Source organism: Cydia fagiglandana, chromosome 5 (assembly GCF_963556715.1).
Source record: "Cydia fagiglandana chromosome 5, ilCydFagi1.1, whole genome shotgun sequence".
In the NCBI taxonomy this organism is placed as follows: Eukaryota; Metazoa; Arthropoda; class Insecta; order Lepidoptera; family Tortricidae; genus Cydia; species Cydia fagiglandana.
The window spans coordinates 6,708,486-6,730,700 of record NC_085936.1 but is presented as its reverse complement, the minus strand read 5'-3'; the positions used below and the strand labels follow the sequence as shown (position 1 = coordinate 6,730,700).

Below are 22,215 nucleotides of genomic sequence, written 5' to 3'. Positions count from 1 at the left end.
ACATTGCATCTTAGAATAAACTTTAAAATTTATTTAAAATCAAACCACAAGTTATTATTAAAAGTCGCTGAACAAATGTTGGTCAGTATGAGGAGTACAGCCTACAGTTTAAATTTTTGCTCATATTACAGGCCACACCCGGTATAAAAGAAGTAGTTTGCAGTAAGTTGACTGACAGGCCCCTGTCAATAGCTGAAGAACAAAACGTGAGATAGATGTATGTGGTGACAAGACTGTACTGCTTTCGATGATTGTCAAAACGCTTTACCTGAAATTAGCATTGCTATTATTCATTCAATATACGACCATACATGTATGCTTGAAACGTCTATTTTTCCATATTGTTCAGATATATTTGACACGTTGACCGCTTAGATACCAGTGGTTTTTTGACAGCTAAGGTAGCAATGATTTGTTGTTAGTGTAGAAATTAATGAATAGCGACTGTTAAGATATTTGTGACATGTTGAGCGCTCACAAGTAAATGCTACCATGACAGTCAACAACTTTTTGACAGTTTAAACGTTTACCTCTCTTTGAGCACCTGGAGTGTATAGCGATTTCTGCTGCTGACTGTACGAGCCCCGATGCATATGTTTTCGTCAGGTGACCCCATTTTTTGAGGTTCTCGCGTTTGTTCAAAAATAATGTTTTTGTTTAAAAATTACTAATATTTAATGCTTATACTAATGTAATTTAATTTTATATGGTAATACTCTGCAATAACTAAATCCAAATACAAGAAATACCGTTTGTACTGAAAGAAAAAAAATAATGATTTTTTATTTTTTTTTGACGGGTAGGATTACAACATATGTGAAAAGGGCTATTACCAGGGAAAGCAATAGGGCTCTGCCAATGTACAGAAAATTTTGTTTTGAGCCCATGCACGCAGCAGTGCTGTAAGAGAGGACAATATGATTTGGACAACGTTTTTGAAAACTCCTTTTTTTCAGCAATAAAAGTCTCATGCAATTTTATTATACGATCAAAATAAACTACATTAAACATTGCTATTATGGTTCCCATTACTGGGTCATTATATGTTCATGTGTAAAATTTATTAAAATAAACAAAATTGTTGCGCGGAACTAGACGAAATCATTTGCATCGGGGCTCGTACCTGCACTGTGAGCCCCAGACCAGCAAATGTGTTTTTAAGAAAACTTTTAAAATCAAAATAAAACAGTGAAAGAAGAAGAGAATAACCAAGCCCTTACACAAATTAGGGACTGTGAAACATGGTTATGGATTTTTTTATGGAGCTAGAAAACCTTTCAAGCGGCAGTTGCCCATTTTGTGCTCTATCTTTATACGGACCATCTTAAATTTTACTATCTTCTTAAGGATCTTCTGGATTCCCAGGCATGGTGCCGGATCCGGTAGTATCGCCGGACGTAGTGGTGTTCCCGGGCCCGAGCCGGCGGTCCGATCAGACGCAGTTCGTCCCGAGCGTGCCAGAGGAATGTCTGCGCACAGGCATCTGCGAAGACTTGCCCGACTACCCGGAGGATCGAGTCGCCGCCATCATTGAGCAGGTGACACTGATAATTTTGTGATAAAAAAAAGATTAACTCCCTTATAACACTTTAAACTCTCGCGTTTTGTACACAAATATTTAATTACACAAACGGGTCTACCGCGATATAATTTCATTGTTTTTACCTTTCTTGTTTTTAGGTAAAAACAATGAAATTATATCGCGGTAGACCCGTTTGTGTAATTAAATATCGTTTGTGTAACTCCCTTATTCATAAAAATCATAAACGTCTACTAAAGTTGACAAGTCGATAATAATCGTTTGTCCTTCCATTCATACCAATACATCGGAAAGGTAAAATATATGAATAAGTGCCACTTGCCACCGTCTCTCTAACCCGGGGTTAACCGGTTAAACCATTAACCCAGTGTCAGAGTGTACTGGTAACCATGGTAACTCCAGGTTTAACCGGTTTACCCCGGGTTAGTAATTGGTGCAAGTGGCCCTAAGGGGGTTAGTACTTACCCTTCACATTAAGGTGTATTAACTGTAAGTGAACGTCATCATCATCATCATCATCTCAGCCATAAGACGTCCACTGCTGAACATAGGCCTCCCCTTGGATCTCCATACGTGCCGGTTGGAAGCGACCCGCATCCAGCGTCTTCCGGCGATCTTAACAAGGTCGTCTGTTCATCTTGTGGGTGGGCGTCCTACGCTGCGCTTGCTAGCCCGTGGTCTCCACTTGAGCACTTTTTCGAAGTGAACGTATTTTAAATGAATTATTATCGTGTTCCAGCTCGGCAACGCGACGGACAAGTACAAGGTGGACGAGTTGGACACGCCTGAAATAGCGCAGCGGATCGGCCCGCCGGAGGAAATGGAGCTCTGCGAGTTCTCGCTTAAGGTACATTTTACTTTGATTTCCTGTACCTCGATGGATACATATGAAAGTGGAATATATGTTCTGTTATATTGAAAAAAATATTTAAGATAGTTCCGTTAAATGTTTAACTAGGTATATACCCCCTGTAAATATCCTATAAGAATCAGTACATACCTAACTTATTTGCCTTTGATTTCTCTGCCCTTTGAATTAAAATCGCAATTTGTTGCTGCGTTACTGGCATCTATGTGTTTTTGTTTTTACCAATACAATTTCGATTAAGAGGTTCATATGTACTCCTACCTTTCTAAAATTAGAATGACTCCAAAACATTTTAGCATGTAAATATAAAAGTACAAAAGTGGTCCAACGCCATCCCCAATACCTATACCCAATCGGTTTTTTTTTTTCATCTTTTCGGACTGACGTTTTCGTTACGATTATGAGACATATCTACAAGACTTAAAACTTTAATTTAAAAAATCTAATACATAATAGCAAATAATAAAACAAAATATTGGTAACTAAATCATAATTACACTCGCATTTAGACTAGATAAGCTAGATGATTGAAATAATAGGCAAAACCTAATCTGTAGGTTTTAATTAGCAAAACATGACGTATGTGAATGACAATATGAATTAGGCATGTAGGATGGAAAAATAATAAATGTTATGAGTAAAGAGGTTCACCACATTCACCCGGGCCAGATATAATCGGATAAATACTTCGGCGAATTCCGGATTCTGCCGGACCTCCGGGGTTGCTCTGCACCTGCGGCTTCATTGCCATCAGGGCTCGGTGGCTCTGGAACTTCTTGCAGAGTTTCGGATGGCGACTGCGATAGTGGAGTGGCGAACGGCGAATCTTGGCGTGAGTGAGTTGGTGATGAATTCGGCGTATTCGGTGGCGAACATGAAGGTGGCGGTGACTGTGCTCTTCCGGGGTCGTTATCTACATACTCGTTATCCCCAGGGATATTCTGTTCACAGCACCCGAGAGGAGCTAGGTGACGGTTGGACACTGTCGTCTCTCGTCCATCCTCAGTCCGTACGTATGAATAAGTGAGATTGGTTTCTATTACCTCCACTTCTTCTACTAACGGTTGGTACTTCGATTTTCGATTAAATCGTCGCATAAGGACTTTGTTCGAGCTAGTTAGCCATGTCGGAATTGATTCTCCATTTAGTGATTTTCGTGGATGGCGGAACATCCTCTCATGTGGCGTGCAGTTCGTAGTTGTGCATAGGAGGGAGCGATTATCGAGTGCAACGCTTGTGGAAGGACATCCTCCCAACATTCTATTGGTAGGTTTCTAGACTTGAGCGCTAGCTGAATAGATTTCCACAGGGTTCCATTCAGTTTCTCGACTTGGCCATTACCTCGAGGATTGTATGGCGTCGTACGACTTGTTGCTATTCCTCTGGAGTTAAAATAGTCCTTCACCTCATCCGACAAGAACGATGTCCCACGATCGGAGTGTACGTAGGCAGGCATGCCAAACATACTGAAAATGCTGTCTAACTGTTTGATAACAGTTTTGGCGCTTATGTCGGAGCATGGAAAGGCAAATGGAAATCGGGAATACTCATCGATCACTGTTAAAATGTATTTGTTACTTGATCTGGACGGTACGGGCCCTTTAAAATCCATGCTCAGTCTTTCAAATGGCGCTACAGCTTTTATAAGTCTATTTTGCGGATCTGCTTTAGAGAATCTTGGCTTAACTTCTGAGCAGATGCGACATTGGTTCGTCATGTTCCTTATTTCTTCAATGGAATATGCCAAGTTTTTGGAACGAACCCAATGTGCCATTCTTGTCACTCCGGGGTGACAGAGGGCTTCATGTAGAGATTGCAGCTTCGCAGGTGTATCGACGATGGCGCAGACCCGGGAGAGGGCATCCGCTACATGGTTCTGCGTGCCGGGTCTGTACACTATGTCATATTTTTATGGAGACAGCTCTAGGCGCCAGCGCTGAATTTTCTCATTTTTGATTTTACTGGTATGTTTCTTGTCGAACATAAAGGAAACAGAACGCTGATCAGTGATGAGCAGAAATAGCTTCCCGATCAGAAAATGCCGCCATTTGTTTAAGGATTCAACGATAGCGTAAGCTTGTTTCTCAATCGCCGAATGGTTCTGTTCGCTTGCATTGAGTGTTCTCGAATAAAATGCTACAGGCCTGCCAGCCTGCGAAAGCGTCGCTGCAATTGAGTGCTCAGATGCATCTGTCTCAACCGTAAATGGAACGTTGACGACAAATGGCGTGAACACACGATTTTACTATGTAGTTCTTAAGATCTCCGAAATCTTTAATCATAGTATTGGTTAGTGGAAATGTCTTTGTTTTTGCTAGTTCGTGTACTTTTTCAGAGAAGTTTGGTATCCACTTTGAGTAGTGAGCGAACATGCCCAGGGCTCTGCGCATACTGGGCAAGTCATGCGGAGGAGGTAAGTTTAAAAGAGGCTCTAATCTGACACTGTCAGGTTTGATAACATTATTAGCGATCGTATAGCCAAGTATATTAATGGAAGATTGTTTAAAAACAGATTTGGTTTCATTGAGAGTCAGACCGTACTTTTTAGCAGCAGTCAGAAAGTTTTGCAAATTCGTATCATGTTCTTCAGGTGACTTGCCACATATTGTTATGTCGTCGAGATAGGCAAATGTGCCTGCCAGATTTTCTGTCCGAATAAGCCAATCTATGGTTCTCTGGAAGCTAGAAACTCCATTGGTAACACCAAAAGGGATGCGGCGGAATTGGTAAAGATTTCCGGCAGCTTCGAACGCAGTAAAATGTCTCTCCTCTGGCAAAATTGGCACCTGGTCGTATGCACTCTTCAGATCTATAGCGCTGAAGACGGAGTATTTAGCCACTTTTGAAACCAATTCTTCAATGCTGGGAAGTGGGTAAGCACCTAGTTCAGTGTATTGATTAGGTCGTTCTTGAGTAGTCGATTACAAGACGTTTCTTATGGGTAGCAGATTTCGTAATTAGTACCTGCGCTCGCCACGGCGACCTACTTTCTTCGATAATACCTTCCTTTAAAAGGTTCTTTATCTCCTCCTCAATAAAGCGTCGATCGTCGTCACTGTACCGCCGTGACTTGATGGTAATCGGTTTGTATCCCGGCGTTAGGTTTGCAAATAAAGGTACTGCAGGCACGGACGCTACAGCCACATTGCAGACAACTAAAGGTTCTCTCGGACCGCCAAAATCGAATTCGATAGAAGAATGTTGAGCCAATACGTCGAGGCCAATAATGACGTCGGAACATAGGTCTTCTACTAGCAGTAGCCGTAAGTCATCATATGAATGCTTACCCAATGTAAGATCGATAGTTATTTCTCCCGCAACTGGTTCACTATGACTTAGAGAGGCCATGGATATTCTCTGCTGGCTGGGCTTACTTGTCAAGGAACATGACTTAGCAAATTTGGAATTCATGAAGCTCTTGGCACTGCCAGTATCTAGCAATACTTCAGCTTTGATACCGTTGATGTATGTAGGCATCGTTGTTTTGCGTAACGATGACGGTGATGCAGCTACGATGCTGGAACTGACATTATTCGTATCAGGTATTGCAGCACTGGTTTGATTCTTGCTACGACATACATTAGCGAAATGTCCCTTCTTATTGCAAAGCTGACAAGAAGCGTCGAAGGCGGGACAGGTCTTGCGTGGATGTACACGTCCTCCGCAGAAGAAACATTTTCGATTGGAGCTCAAGGCTGACGCGGCAGCGGAAGTGTTTTCGCTTGGACCAGCTGTATTGCGTATATTTTCAATAGTTGCATTCACAGGTGTTGTGCTGCTGTAATGTAATGTGTTGACTTCTGCCATCTCCAGGGAGCGAGCTTGGTTGTGTGCTTCATCTAACGTTAGACTCAGGTTTTCAAGAAGCCTTTCTCTTATTTTAGTTGAAGAGATTCCTGCTATGAAGGCATCACGGATATTGTCGTCCCGGTTTGTATTGCCATCGACGGCAGTGAAGTCACAGCTTTAGATAGTTGTTTCAGAGCTTGAATATATGTGTCGATTGTCTCTTCACTGTTTTGCTTTCGTGTAGCGAGAGCATGGCGCGCATAAAGGATGTTCTTAGGTTTTACATAAATCCCGTCTAGTACGCGTATTGCTTGTTCGTAAGTTTGACACTCGCTTATGTAGTTATAGACATTTGGAGACAGATGATTGATTAAAATATTTAGCTTGACCTGATCGGAAGAGAGAACTTGCACCGCGAGGAAGTTGTTGAAGGTCTTCTTCCAATGTTCCCATTCTGCGGCCGCGGTGCTCTGCGATGGGTCTCCTTCAAACCGCTCAGGGCGTAAATATTTATCCATTCGAAATTAGTCGTTTTGTTTGCTAATTAAATTGAAATAATAGGCAAAACCTAATCTGTAGGTTTTAATTAGCAAAACATGACGTATGTGAATGACAATATGAATTAGGCATGTAGGATGGAAAAATAATAAATGTTATGAGTAAAGAGGTTCACCACAATGATAATGATAAGTTAATACTTACAGTGCACTAACAAGGATCGTTTTGTTTGATCCGGGGTTAGAAAGTTCAAAGTCATGTAACTCCGGTTCAGGTAGGTTAATTTTCTTATTATTGATGTTATACTGAAGTACTTACTTATTAAATAATTCTCATACCAGACAAATAGTAGTATCTAACATAGTAGGTAGTAAAAAATGCATAGTGTCGTTGACACTGTTTATTGACGATTCGCAATCTTATTTCAAAAGAAATAAGGTCTAAAATTTGATTGAGATAAGAAATGGCATATTTAGGAAAATTGCCACCATGGAAATTATTAATTATTTTCCTAATTTTCACATATTCTTTAGAAAAAATATGTATTCTAATATTGCTAATGATGTATTTTCGGTTGCAGTACCCAAGGCGGCTCCAGATAAAGACGGGAAATGGCACTACATCCTGAACCAAAAGGACAAGCCTTTGCAAGGCTTCCACGTTGAAATATGCAGGTGAATAGTAAGATTTAATAACCTTAAAAATCGAAGTATAATACTACTAATGGTATACCTTTAAGTCCTTTAAATCATATAAATTATGGTGTCGATAAATGTACCTAAACACAAAAATGTGCCTTAGTGAGGACCCTCATCGTCCACAGCAACTAGGTTCAATCTCTCCTAGGGCCCAAAGTAAAGCCAAATTGTATGATTAAAACTTATCTGTCTGAGCTACAAAACCTTACTTAAAGCAGGTTCCAGGGATGGGCCGTCGGAATGCTTCCTACGTGCGAAATTTCCATAAAAAAAATTGAGAACTCTTCACATTTCCAAAATGAAAGCTTCGTTTGTTTTCTGTGCAATTTTCCTGAAAAAATCCGAGAGCTTTTCTAACTTCGCATGAGCATTTTCTTTTAACCCGTTTGATAAATCTGACACAAAAGTAAAAAAAAAAATATTTTTCCAGCAAAGCCGACTCGCCCTGTTCAAAGCTGGCCTACTTCTACTCGGGCTACGAAGCCAGCTGCAAGCAGAAGTACATGCTGCGATACATGGCTGGCCTGAACGCGGACGGCCAGGTCGTCGAGAAGCAGTTCAAGATACCCAGCTGTTGCTCGTGCGTCGTTCGGCAGACTGATTAGGACTAGACTTTATGAAAATGATTGTTCTATTTTTAATAGTGCCCTAGAATTTTATTGCGCCAATCAAAAATTCATCATAAATTAGAACAGTTAGAAATAGGCATCGATGCCTAAAGTTTGACCAAGAAAAGTCTGCAAAGATTTTGACAGCACACGCAGTGCAGGTGTTATATTAAACGTCAACTGCTATGAAAAAAAAAGAAAAAAAAAATAAACTGGTTATTTTTAAAAAAGAATTAACATTCCATTATCTTAGAACTAATCTTACATTTTTAAATGATGACCACTGGCAAAATTTCTGCCGACTTTTCTTGGTCTAACTCTAATAACACGTTGACATAGTAATGTGAAAAACTATTCAAGGATCAAGAAAGACAGTTTATACAACGCCATATTTACAATAAATGTAAAAAATTTAGATCAATCCGTGTTTTAATAAATTCCTAAAGAAACCTAAAGAAATTAATAGGCAAGTAAAGGGAAATAACCCGGCATTTCAAATAAGGAAAAACCCCTTACAACTTATTATTTAAATAATATAAGATAGATATATTTTTTAAATATACTATCTACTTATTATATGTAGGTAGGGAGGTAGACGTAAGCTTAACAAAAGCCAACAATTAAACAAAAAGTTTCAACTAAATATTATAGTTACAGTACCTAAGTACATTTTTTAGCACTCCTGCATACTTATTTATGTATGCAGGGGTAGTTTTGTGGTACAACTGAATAGCGTTATAGCGTATTTTACTTTTTGCAGGTGGTAATACCGAAGGCGGCTCCGGACAAAGACGGCAATTGGCACTATATCCTAAACCAGAAGGACAAGCCTTTGCAGGGCTTCCATGTTGAAATATGCAAGTAAGTATTATAGATGAATTCTATTCTAATTAACCTATGTATAATATAATCTCAAAATTAAAACGTAGGTTGTAAACCCTACTAGATAAATAAAGTACTTAAGTGGTAACTAGGAGTCCCATTCAGATTAAACATTTTCTTATGTACTTTGTATTGGTTTTGATACGACCTTCACGTTTTGGTGAATGGTACGCATCTCACGCATGACTTTCACTTCACTTCGCATATGCACTATATTTAATCAGCGTGAGAGATCTTCAAGCTCGTATTAAAACCAGTTCAAAACTATAACAAATCGATAAATCTGAATCGGGTTATAGTTTGTCAAAGGGCCGTCTCATTTCAATCATAGATAGAGAGAATTATACTATCTTTGTCTTACACTAGTATTAGCACCCAAAAGAAAAAGATGAGTAGAAATAGTTTTCCTGGTTCTTACCTACTGACAGGCATTTAAGCATTTTATTATTATTATTGTTTGTCCTTTCCACATCTCGGGACCATGGGGTCCCGGACTTTTGGGAGGCGTACGTGGGGCCGAAGCCAACAGCGCAGAGGCCCTTTAAGACAATTTAATCTAAAAGCAAGGGATACACATGGCGGATACCATCCCCGAGCGCACAATATGATACATCCGGAGATGGTCCCCGCCAGGTGCAGAGACTATTGCAGTGCAGCACTTTTGTGCTGCGATGGGAACTAAGGTCATGGGCTATAGATTTGAAAGTTGGATGGACTGGATAATGGGCTATGGGAGAGACTAGCGGACACCTGCCGTGACAATCAGTCTCAAAATTGTAAATGACAGGTGGTGACTCGCCAACTCATTGAGTGGGCCCCGCAATGGCCGCACGCACAGTGCGACAACAGGGCAACACTTTGGAGTGGCTGTAAGGTTGTCGAGAGGTGAGTCTGCGGTAGCCAGATCCCGGTAATCCGTTCAGCAGGCCGCCGGCGTTATGACATTTTACACTTCCAACCTGGAGCATAGGTCCCGCTCTTGCGACTACACTCTGGCCGGCCAGTCAAGGCAAGCACAGAGGCGAGGGCCAGATGAAAGTGCCCTCTGGAATAGGGGTCCGCGGTGTCGCCACTCACCGTCAGCTCGCCACAAGCTGCCCCCGCGGGGTCAACCACAAGCTGCCCCCGCGGGGTTATTATTATTATTATTACTGACTGACAAATTGGTTGCGCGAATGCGGTTTTCATTTTTTTTTTTCGTAATCTGATGGCTTTATTTTTCTTTTATTCTGGCACAGCGATCTTGTCAGTAGAAAAAGGCGGCAAATAAAAAAATTGAATTTCGCGCCTTTTTACACGACTGCCCAAACAAAAAGAGTGTATTGTGTTCAGCGTTCATGTTTGTATTTATGTGAGTTTCTTTATTCCATCATAACTTCTGAATGCCTTAACCGATTTAGATGTATGATATGTCATTAGAATCCTTACGTCATCCCGGGTGACATAGGCTATATGACGTCATTATAAAACCAATATGGCGGACGTAATACACAATATTGCGTGACGTTTAGAAAAAAAAATCTTGCAAACCTATCGAGTGGGGTCTCAAAATGAAGAGCTTTGAGAGGCGAATTAAAATATACTAGATAAGAACCCGGCTTCGCTCGGGTATAATAAAAGATAATACTCATTTTAGATTAAATAATTATTTCATTTTAGACTAAACGTTTATCAAGGCGGCGGTTAGCTATCCCATCTCCGAAAACTTTATACTTATGCGTTTATTAAAACCTCGATCTTTCTCCTTTTTACCCGACTGCGCAACGCAAAGGAGGGTAATTAGTTGACCTTAATAATGTATGCCCGAACAATCATTGCCAACATTTTCAAGAGCCCGGTTTATTGCAGGTTTAGTTCGAAAATGATTTAAAATGTTTTTTTTTGCATTTCTATAGTGGCTATAGTAACCTCTATAGTGATTATAGTAACTGATATTGAAATAACCGGACCTAACCTAACCGGACTTAACGTAATCGTTTTTTGTCAATTTTTGACCCCCCCCCCCCCTAAAATCATCCAAAAATTCGAAAATTCTTCGAATGACCCCGTTTCCTCCTACGTCATGCTACCATCATCCGATGTCCCGACCCCCCCCCCCTAATTTGAAATGACGTAATTTATGAATAGCCCCTAACGGCCTAACCCACTTTTCAATTTTTCTGTTAGTAGTTTGGTTCTATAAGGATCGCAGTTCCAACCTAACCTAACCCCCTTTTCTGGTAGCAGTTCGGTTCTGTAAGGATCGTAGTTCTAACCTAACCTAAACCATTTTTATGGTAGCAGTTCAGTTCTTCAAGGATTGCAGTTCAAACCTAACCTAACCCACATTTCTGGTCGTACGTAGTTCTGTTCTGTAAAGGCAGCAGTTCTAACCTAACCTGCTTACTTGTTGCATTTCGGTTCTGTACCTCTCACCTAAGGGGCTGTCCATAAATTACGTCATCGTATTTGACCATTTTTGAATTTTAGACCCCCCCTCCCCCTAACATCATCCAAAAATCATGCTTCGAATGACCCCGTTTCCTCCTACGTCATGCTAGCATCATCCGATGTCCAGACCCCCTCCCCCTTATTTGAAATGACGAAATTTATGAATAGCCCCTAACGGACTAACCCACTTTTCCATCTCAAAGGAGGGAACCCAAATTTCATGCACCCATCATGGCACTAAAATGTCAGTATGGAAGTTGTGAGTACAATTTCATCTCAATTCACCTGACGATTTATAAAAAGACATTTATTTTTACTTGAATTTACAAAAAATATATCTTATATAAAAATAGTACAATTTACTACAATAATCAGTCTTTTGCAATTAAATACATATAAATAAACGAATTAAACTAAGTACCTATATCATATAAAGTTAGCCTTTCACAAAACCAAGTATAATAAGGCTATGAGGTATTCCACCAAAGATTAGCAAGGACCATGATTCCATCAGAGATGTGCAAGGATGCGTAGAGAGGTAGATTTGTTTCTTTAGAGTGAATATTAGAATTACTTCAATTACCTATCCTCACTCAGCGCAGTCCTGGAGGACAATTTGTATTGGTTCTTACAAACACATTCCTCGCTATGCATCCCCACATCCCAGAAGAAACCGCAGCTTTACCATCTGTCAAACACATTCTTCTCAAAACATTTTTTTGTTTCAAAATGTCTAAAACTTGAAATGACTTACAATTTCTTAAAACATTAAAGTTTTTAATTGAATTTTAATTTTGGATTTTCTCCCCTTAATACAAATTTGAAAAGAACTGAACCTAGTTAATACATTTTCATCATTTGGGTGGTCTTCGGGCCGTGATGTTTAACTTTGTTTTATAATACCGTCCTGCTCTTCGTCTCCTTTTAAAGTGACATAATTAATTCCTTCAGCATTTATGTCAAGATAAGTGACCTTAAATAAAAATAAAATACCTAATGTAATAAATACATGTCCATAAGAAACAAAACTTTGTGCATATAATTATCATTATACATACCGGAAAGTCATCAAAAAAATCCAGAGAGCTCTTCGATATAGAAGCAAATGATTTTGAGATTTCGGATGCTGTAGTGTGGATGTATTTTTTTATCTCCACAACCTTATTAATCCACATTTGTCTGGCAGTCTTCTGGCTACAGCATTCAAAATACTTGAAACTATCTGCAAAAAATGAATATTGTATGGGTATATAAATACAGATTTTAAAAGTATAACTGGAACTGGAAGGGAGGATTAGAGCCACTTGCACCATCCCACTAACCCGGGGTTAAGCATTTAAACCGTGAAGGCAGGCGTGGCTCACTCCGTGATTTCGTCGCTTTGCTACTTCAAAATACTTGAAACTATCTGCAAAAAATGAATATTGTATGGGTATATAAATACAGATTTTAAAAGTATAACTGGAACTGGAAGGGAGGATTAGAGCCACTTGCACCATCCCACTAACCCGGGGTTAAGCATTTAAACCGTGAAGGCAGGCGTGGCTCACTCCGTGATTTCGTCGCTTTGCTACAGGTAGTTAAAAGTACATCCGTTCCGCCCTAATTTTGGGGAAAGCCATAAGCCGTGCGTGGCGCTGTCGCCACCTAGCGGCCATATCTGTGCTGATCGTAACAGACACGTTTTGTTAGAGAGTGAGTCTTCTGCATCTAGTACTATTATTTATTCTGTCGTGAAGGCCCACTTGCACCATCTCAATATCCCTGGGCTAAGCGGTCAAACCGTTAACCCAATGTCAAATTGTACTGGTAATCATGGTAACTCCAGATTTAACCGGTTAACCCCAGGTTAGTGGAATGGTGCAACTGAGCCTAACAGTGTCAAACTGTACTGGTAACCATGGTAACTTAACTCCAGGTTTAACCGCTCAACCCGGCCTAACCCGGGATAGTGAAATGGTGCAATGAATAATTTCACATTTTTCTTGGGTGATAGAAATAGTTTATACATATTAAGTAGCTACATAAAATAATAATAATTATTCATGGATACATGTGTGTGGACACAGCACATTAAAGTTCAATTTAGTTTTAATCTTAGGAAAAGCACTTACCAAGATTTGTATGACTTATATTTATATCACATTATATGTATGCATCTGCTGCATATTATATTTGCAAGTACTTTGTGTACAGTCGGCAAAGCTATTAGCTTGGTATGGTACCCCTGTATATACATTTGTATGCAGAATGCTAAGCTAATTTTTGCTGATGGTACCTGGCAAATATTTTACCGTGACAATAGTTACATACAGTAAATAAATCTTTACGAACCGCCCTTCGTTGCATTGTTTTTCAGCGTTTGTGGCAAGGTTTGTTCAGGTAACAAAATTATTTGTCAACAACATGACAACAATAATAAAAGATTGAAACAATTATGTCGGTTAAAGATACTCACGATTTTCGGCATAGGTTTGTTTTACGCGGCGGTGCCGTGTCATCGTTAGTAAGTATAGTCCTCCTCCTCCTCATCGTTTTCGATGACGGCGACCCCAAATAAATCGTTGACGTTGTCTAGCGTGAACCCTGGCTGGCCAGGCCGAACTTGGCCTTTAATAGGTACTCTATTGCACGCGTGACAATAAAGTTGGCTAGCTGCGTCGAGCGTGTACACGTAGGAGGGCTTAGGTTAGTCACAAACATTTAGACCCTTTACTGAAAATTAAACTTAATTTCAGACTGGTAAAGCACAAAGTTTTGGTTTTACCATGGTTTTACCCGTCAATCAATGCACAATACATGTAACATGTTTGTGTGTCATCTGTCACCAGTGTCATCTTACACTGACAGTAGTCGTTTTTTTTAAATAGGCTTACCCACACTCTCACCAGCAATCTGTCCAACATGCATGACGGACGTAAAAATATTTACAATTTCTGAACGAAACCATAGAGCTGTCAAATGTCAAACAACAAATTGAACATTTGCATTCTTTGTCGAAATTTTTTCTCTTTTAAATGCAAAATACTCGACAATACGAATTTTGCGGATACATGTTCTCGATTCAAAAGTGATATTTTTTCAAGCTCTTTCGATTGAGCATAATTTCTTTTGGTTTTTCCGGCCGAGCCGCTCGCGTTTATATATAAAGATATGCAACATACGCGCTTAAATCTTATTTTGGTTAAATAAGGATTTACAAAATGTGCTAAGAAAAATAAATTCTTCTATCTTATTTAGTGACCTATCAAATAAAAGGGTATTTACCGCTGATCATAAAAATATATACAAATCATCCATATGACTTGTATAGGTATATTTTTAGAAAGTAATTTTAGGAACTAAATCGATTAATTAATTAAAAAATTAAAAACACGACTGCTGCATTTTAAATCGAACTGAAAAGCTAAAAATAATGTTAATATGTTAGTCACATAATTTTATGAATCTAAATTGGAATGTAAATATACACTCACGGTCATTCACAGTAAGTACAAAGGGCTATGTACATTAATGACCGTGACTGTAGGTACGTGTACATTTAATTTCAATTGCAGTCGGGGGACCTTTTGATTGAGATGCACTTAGGTACATCAAGGTCCCCCGACTGTAATTGAAATTAAATGTACACCTACCTACAGTCACGGACATAAATGTGCATAGCTCTTTGTATTTACTGTGAATGACCGTGAGTGTATATTTACATTCCAATTTAGATTCATAAAATTATGTGACTAACATATTAACATTATTTTTAGCTTTTCAGTTCGATTTAAAATGCAGCAGTCGTGTTTTTAATTTTTTAATTAATTTATCTACTGACAAGTTGGGTGTGTTTCAGCATAGTTTAGTTAGAACAATCTCAAGTACCTTATTTTAACGCAAAACTTTTTTGTATTTTTTTTTTCAGAGAGGATAAATCCCCCTGCGCGAAGCTAGCGCACTTCTACTCGGGATACGAAGCCAGCTGCAAGCAGAAGTACATGCTACGGTACATGGCCGGCCTGAACGCTAACGGCGAGATGGTCGAGAAGGCTTTCAAGCTGCCTAGCTGCTGCTCTTGCGTTGTCCGACAAATAGATTAAAAGAGTCCGTCTGAAGGCGTGTCCAGACGGGAACTATTTTTCGCCAATCTGATTAAATTGACCGATCAAATCAGGTAGTGCGGACTTGAATGTGGCGATCTAAATTGGCGTTCGCACAGCCTGATTGCGAAAAATTGTTCTCGTTTGGACAGGCCTTGAGTCTGGCCGCCCACGCACGAAATTTTCCGTACGGAATGACATGAGCAAGCGAGACAGCGCTATGCATTTGTAGAGTGATGTCCCGTTCCTACTTGTCAATCCGTACGAAAATCAAATGAAATTGAAAATTCAGTGCATGTGCGGCCAGGCTGAGTCTGCGCCAAATTTGAGTGACCGAGTGTGCATGCGTGTATGCAGTGTTTCAAGGTCCCTTAAGCCATAAGTTACGTTTATTTTAATGAAAAGTCAGATTTTTATTACGGTAGTCACATTTTGTTCTTACATTATCAGAAAACCCCGGCTAAATCATAAGATTCATAAGTCACCCACGTTCGGTTTTCTTCGGGGACTTGTCATACTTATGACAAGTCCCAATGCCAACTCACGAAAAACCATCTAACTGTGTGCAATCTAACAAAACTTTGGCTTTCGAATGAAGTTCGAATGACTATAAAATATTAATTCTATTTCGTGTGTAGGTATTACTTTCAACTTACCTACCAATCCCCAATTTTATTAACCGTACCAAGGTGACATACAACAATGTTTTCACCACACCAGCTCGGAAAGGCTTACTTTGCACTTCAAAAACTGATAGCAAAGTTGCATTTTATTCACATGTGAGGCAAAGTAATAAAATGCAAATTTTGAGTTGTTTTCTTACGTTTGCTGGTAGAATTGACTTTTCAATGATGATTTTGGATGATAAATATTTAATAACATTCATTTGGATTTGATTTGGTTTGATTTTGTTTTGATATAAATGTAAACATTTAAAATTTGCTTCGGGTTGGTGTGGTGAAAAATTTTGTGTTTCACTCGGGGGCAAATTTTGTTTAACCCTCGTGCTTTGAAACCCTCGCAACGCTCAAGATTCCATTTTTCGAACCACACGCTACGCTCGTGGTTCAATTTTGGAATCATTCGCTTGCTCGGGTATCAATATTAGCACGAGCGGTTAAACAACAACTTTGCCCCCTTGTAAAACAAATAACTATTCTTTGTTTTGTGATAATTGATATTTTGAATTTTTTTGTTGAAAAGCATCATTGTGATAATGAGAAATAAATGTATATGTATGTAGGCATAAGTACTTTTATCGAATAAACCAATTTTGTACTTATATAAAGTCTGTAAAGTCATTTCCGCTAGTAGAAAAAAGCGAAAAATTAAAAAAAAAGTAACGATCAATAATCCCATAGAAAAATTTAATTTTGCGCCTTTTTCTACTGACAAAGTTGTTTGATCGGCTATACTTAACTTTATTTTATTTTTTCTTACTTAATGACTGACATAATTATTTTTCTTTGGTTTTTAATTAATATAGTTTTGATCCATTAAATCATCATTTACATTAAACTATATTATTTTAATTAATATAGTTTTGATCCATTACATCCATTAAATACCAAAAAATATTTGCGCTGGTATAATCGCACCAATAAAAGTCTGCAGTGGATTTGATAGCCCACGCAGTGTAAGTGTGATTTATTATACGTCATAATTTCATAGAAGTTTGACATTTAAAATGACACTTGCACTGCGTGGGCTATCAATATCGCTGCAGACTTTTTACGGTTTGACTCTACATGCTTATGATTCTACCACCCAGAACTTCCTTATATCACTAACATCCTTATTTCAAAGCCCTAAACGTGGTCTGTGTGCAAACACATCGATAAATATTTTTATACACTGGTAGCACTGTCTATTAGCTGTCAATCTGTCACTGTCAATGTCATTGTCAAGTCATTGCTGTCATTCATAATACGGTTTTCCAAGTTTTTCTATTGAAATCGAAAGCTAAAAACCAAAACAATCGGTATTAAGTGTAATATGCTGAAAACTTTGAACAGGAAATCCTTGCTTACGCTTTATTTATCCGTTCTGCGTCCTTGTTTTGTCATGGCGGAGGCTAATTTAGCTACATCTGCAGTATGCGGCAGTGGCAGTGCGGACGCAGGTAGGTACTGTTAAAATAATAGCCTTAATTTAATATACATATTAGAATGTAACTAAAATCGTACAGGTAATACAAGTACGTCTCTATTTAAACATTTGCAACCTAAATTTTAGACCCTAGTCATTATGGCAGAATACGTATGGCAGAATTTTGAATACTAGTCGGTAACATCACTACTATTCAACAGCTTAATTTACATAATACAGGTAAATTTAAATAATACTGTAAAATATATTCACTGTGTGTCCAACCATCTACAATATTCATAACCTGTACTGTTAGGAATATACTTATATTTGGATTCAATCTTACATCTATTAAGATTTATTCTAAAAATGTTATTTCCAGACAAATATTCAGTGGCTTATGTGACGGTGCCAAACAATGAGGTAGCAAAGACCCTGGCTCACGGGCTAGTGAAGCAGCAACTGGCAGCCTGCGTGAACATCATCCCTCAAATCACCTCGGTGTACATGTGGAAAGGAGAGATTAATGAGGATAGTGAGGTAAATATACAGCACATTCTCTTTCTTCTTTTTCTTCATCAACGTGTATGTGCCCACTGTTGGGCATATATGCCTCTCCAAATCTCCTCATACAGCACATATAACTAATATACTTACAGTACAAGTACAGTCAACTACACAGAAAAATAGACACTGTGGTCTGTGGTTTGACAGGGAGGGAATGACAATTATTTTACGTGTTTGGTGTTTGAGTGGCTGCCGTTCGTTCAACCCACCAGTGGAGTGGCAGCTGACGGTCACGAGGGTTCATTACACAACACCCTTATCACTTAACACATTATAGCTTGGGATGCAATGAACTTGTACAAACAGCAGCACTCCTAACTGTACATTGGTAGACCTTATTTTAAAAGACATAAGGTCCAGCAATGGAGGAGGCCTTTACCCACTAGGGATTCATTAGTAAAACACATATTATAAGTCATAGTTTTATTTTAAATTTTTTATGTAAACACTTTACAATGAATAAAGGGCTTTTTTATTTTTTATAAGGTCCACCAATGTATAATTAACAGTGCTGCCCTCCTAAGCTAAAAAGCGGTATTTGCATAAAATTTTCATTGAAAATACGTCCTTTTAGCTTAGGAGGGAAGGTCGTATTTTCAATGAAAATTTTATGCAAATACCGCTTTTTAGCTTAGGGGGGCAGCGTGTGAGTGATGGTACAGTCAGCAGCAGAAGTCGATATACACTCCAGGTGCTCAAAGAGAGGTAAACGTTTAAACTGTCAAAAAGTTGTTGACTGTCATGGTAGCATTTACTTGTGAGCGCTCAACATGTCACAAATATCTTAACAGTCGCTATTCATTAATTTCTACACTTACAACAAATCATTGATACCTTAGCTCTCAGAAAACCACTGGTATCTAAGCGGTCAACGTGTCAAATATATCTGAACAATATGGAAAAATAGACGTTTAAAGCATACATGTATGGTCGTATATTGAATGAATAATAGCTATGCTAATTTCAGGTTAAGCCTTTTGACAATCATCGAAAGCAGTACAGTCTTGTCATCACATACATCTATCTCACGTTTTGCCCTTCAACCATTGACAGGGGCCTGTCAGTCAACTTACTGCTAACTATTTCTTTTATTGAATAGAATCATCAAAACGAATGAGTGACACATAGCGAAAGCTAACTGAAGCCGAATTTAGAGCCAATTGTCAAGGCACGTTGTGGTCTTGTTACTAAGGCGTTTGCTTTTCAAAGCAGAGACCGCGGGTTCAAATCTCAGTTGGACGCAGTTTTTTTTGGATTTCATTTTTATTATTAATTTGTAGTTTTATATTAATTTCGCATAAGTTTATATGTTTTTTAAAGATATGTCACATGTAGCGTATGTACGACTTTCTAACAGGACATTGTAGGTTTGAAACCGCAGTGGAAGTTCCTTAGATTACTCCTGTGCGGAATGCCATTTGATGTTTACTGCTAGGTTATACTATATACAGAACGAAAGGCCAAGAAAGAGACCCATTAATGTTTAGGTCATACTGAACAACTTTTACTATGGGGCCAATCCCGAAACGCGGAAAAATAATTGGAAGTTTCATACATTTTGCTGGTCTGATGTTGAAATTTTCTATGGGAAATTAATTTTTTTTCCGGGGTTTCGGGGTTGGTCCCATAGTAAAACTTGCTCAGTATGACCTAAACATTAATGGGTCTATTTCTTGGCCTTTCGTTCTGATACATACTGTATACCTCCGTATACTCTATCCTGTCTGCTAAGTTGTAAAAACAAAATTCGTCATTCCTATGGTCAACCTCCTCCCCCTTAAGTCGTTCCCTCACTGCTGAGGATCGTGTCCTATGGTCAACAGTTACCATATTACGTAGGTATATGCATGGCAGTGATGGTTTTATCGCATAGGTACATCTATAGAAGAGGAGGCACCGTTCTTGCGGATCATGAGTCCAACCAACAAAATAAAGAGAGAAGTCATAGTTGGATATGCTTAACACCTTTACTGCCCGTGCTCCTCACGTGGGGCCACGGCTAGCCTCTATTACAAAGCCATAAGGTTTACATGTCAGATTGGGACAGTGAACGTGTTAAGTTTCAATTCTATTATTTTCTCCTTCGTTCTTTGATCGATTCGGAGCGTCGTATTTTAGTACTATATGGTATATTTTAGTACAATAAGCGGGCTAAATAAATATATTAACATATAATATGCTTTACGGTTTGGAAAAACGGCCGCCTATGATGGTTAAAATAAAAAACCGATCATTCTCGTAGAACCTAAGTACTTATTTATGGTCTAAGTTTGACACTTGACGATAAAATACTTCTTTAAGAAAGGAGGTGTCAATTCGTAGTTTGCTACAGTATTTTTTTAAAAGTTAAACAGATAAAATGTTGATGCTTAGTTACCATTGAAATAACAACTGCTTAGCAACTGGTGGCACCCTGGCTGCTGACGTACGTGATTGGCAGTGCGTGTAGGTATTAATGACAGCAGCTTGAATTTGAGTGCTTAGTTACCACTGACGTTATAACCGTTATTGTCATTGTGATTAAATAAGGGTGTATGTGTTAAAGAAAAACTCAGAAGTTAAGATATATGTGACGAACTGAAAGCCTACGCTAAAATGACAACTTAGATGTCCTTATTTTTGTGACGATTGAAGTGTATATGTTTTCTTGGACACCTTGCCCGCTCAGGTATATCTGCTGCTGACTGTACCATAAAAAATTATGTTCTCCATTTCAGCTGCTGCTAATGATCAAGACAAGAACATCTCAAGTAGACCAGCTGACAACCTACGTGCGCTCTAACCACCCATATGAGGTGTGTGAAGTTATATCCCTACCTATTAAGAATGGAAACCCACCATATCTCAAGTGGATTGGGGAGACAGTGCCAGAAGGTGAAGCTAAGGTCTGTCACAAGAAATAATTAAATTAGTTTTTAGTATTGTAGTCTTTATAATAAGTTTCCATATAAAACGAGTTTAAACTATTTAATAGTTTGTACATTTGGTTAATAATGAACACCTATTAAATAAGTAGACGACCGGTCTGGCCTAGTGGGTAGTGACCCTGCCTATGAAGCCGATGGTCCCGGGTTCGAATCCTGGTAAGGGCATTTATTTGTATTATGATACAGATATTTGTTCCCGAGTCATGGTTGTTTTCTATGTATTTAAGTATTTATATATATCGTTGTCTGGGTACCCACAACACAAGCCTTCTTGAGCTTACCGTGGGACTTAGTCAATTTGTGTAAAAATGTCCTATAATATTTATTATATTTATAAGTACAAGCATTTATTTGGTAGGTATTTTGTTGCGTGAAGTTGTAGTTAGTCATGTAAGTAATGTTATTATTTTAGTTTATTTAAAATGTTATGAAATTATTGTAAAAATGCTTTGTCCTAAATACAACAATATATTAATAATATTATGGCAATTCTTATTTAACCTTTCCAGATAAAACTTATCTATAAGAGTATATTTATATATAGCCTAAATTTTCCATACAATTAAAATACATTTACTTCAATAAATAACAAATAAGTAATTACTTTGAACCAATTTTATTAGGTTACACCAAAGAGTATAAGTACAGTCAGCAGCAGAAATCGCTATACACTCCAGGTGCTCAAAGAGAGGTAAACGTTTAAACTGTCAAAAAGTTGTTGACTGTCATGGTAGCATTTACTTGTGAGCGCTCAACATGTCACAAATATCTTAACAGTCGCTATTCATTAATTTCTACACTAACAACAAATCATTGCTACCTTAGCTGTCAAAAAACCACTGGTATCTAAGCGGTCAACGTGTCAAATATATCTGAACAATATGGAAAAATAGACGTTTCAAGCATACATGTATGGTCGTATATTGAATGAATAATAGCAATGCTAATTTCAGGTAAAGCGTTTTGACAATCATCGAAAGCAGTACAGTCTTGTCACCACATACATCTATCTCACGTTTTGTTCTTCAGCTATTGACAGGGGCCTGTCAGTCAACTTACTGCAAACTACTTCTTTTATACCGGGTGTGGCCTGTAATATGAGCAAAAATTTAAACTGTAGGCTGTACTCCTCATACTGACCAACATTTGTTCAGCGACTTTTAATAATAACTTGTGGTTTGATTTTAAATAAATTTTAAAGTTTATTCTAAGATGCAATGTATTGCGAATTTTGT

The 22,215-nt window shown here is 38.4% G+C and overlaps 2 protein-coding genes across 3 annotated transcripts in view; both read left to right on the top strand.

Moving 5' to 3' along the window:
* The window catches only part of LOC134664364 (uncharacterized), a 34,842-nt gene extending 17,926 nt beyond the window's left edge, over positions 1 to 16,916 (top strand). The window contains exons 3-6 of one of the 2 annotated variants that reach the window (XM_063520942.1): positions 1,366 to 1,538; positions 2,280 to 2,387; positions 8,762 to 8,862; positions 15,224 to 16,916. In XM_063520942.1, the coding sequence (XP_063377012.1) occupies positions 1,366 to 1,538; positions 2,280 to 2,387; positions 8,762 to 8,862; positions 15,224 to 15,398 (557 nt within the window). In that variant the 3' untranslated portion in view covers positions 15,399 to 16,916. Of the gene's footprint in view, positions 1 to 1,365; positions 1,539 to 2,279; positions 2,398 to 7,278; positions 7,370 to 7,823; positions 8,423 to 8,761; positions 8,863 to 15,223 lie in introns of those variants that run through there. The other variant, XM_063520943.1, reaches the window with a different exon arrangement.
* A 379-nt stretch (positions 16,917 to 17,295) lies between these two features.
* On the top strand, positions 17,296 to 21,460 carry LOC134664802 (protein CutA homolog). The gene is made up of 3 exons (XM_063521542.1): positions 17,296 to 17,520; positions 17,869 to 18,026; positions 20,771 to 21,460. The coding sequence occupies exons 1-3, from the start codon at positions 17,394 to 17,396 to the stop codon at positions 20,954 to 20,956; spliced, it is 471 nt and encodes a 156-aa protein (XP_063377612.1). The 5' UTR covers positions 17,296 to 17,393; the 3' UTR covers positions 20,957 to 21,460.
* Positions 21,461 to 22,215: the final 755 nt, after the last annotated feature.

Excerpts from the sequence above, each read along its gene's own strand:
- LOC134664802 (XM_063521542.1), top strand. The coding sequence starts at position 17,394 with ATGCTGAAAACTTTGAACAGGAAATCCTTGCTTACGCTTTATTTATCC. Across the intron at positions 17,521-17,868 it reads CAGTGGCAGTGCGGACGCAG|ACAAATATTCAGTGGCTTAT; the intron begins GTAGGTACTGTT and ends TGTTATTTCCAG. Across the intron at positions 18,027-20,770 it reads AGATTAATGAGGATAGTGAG|CTGCTGCTAATGATCAAGAC; the intron begins GTAAATATACAG and ends TCTCCATTTCAG.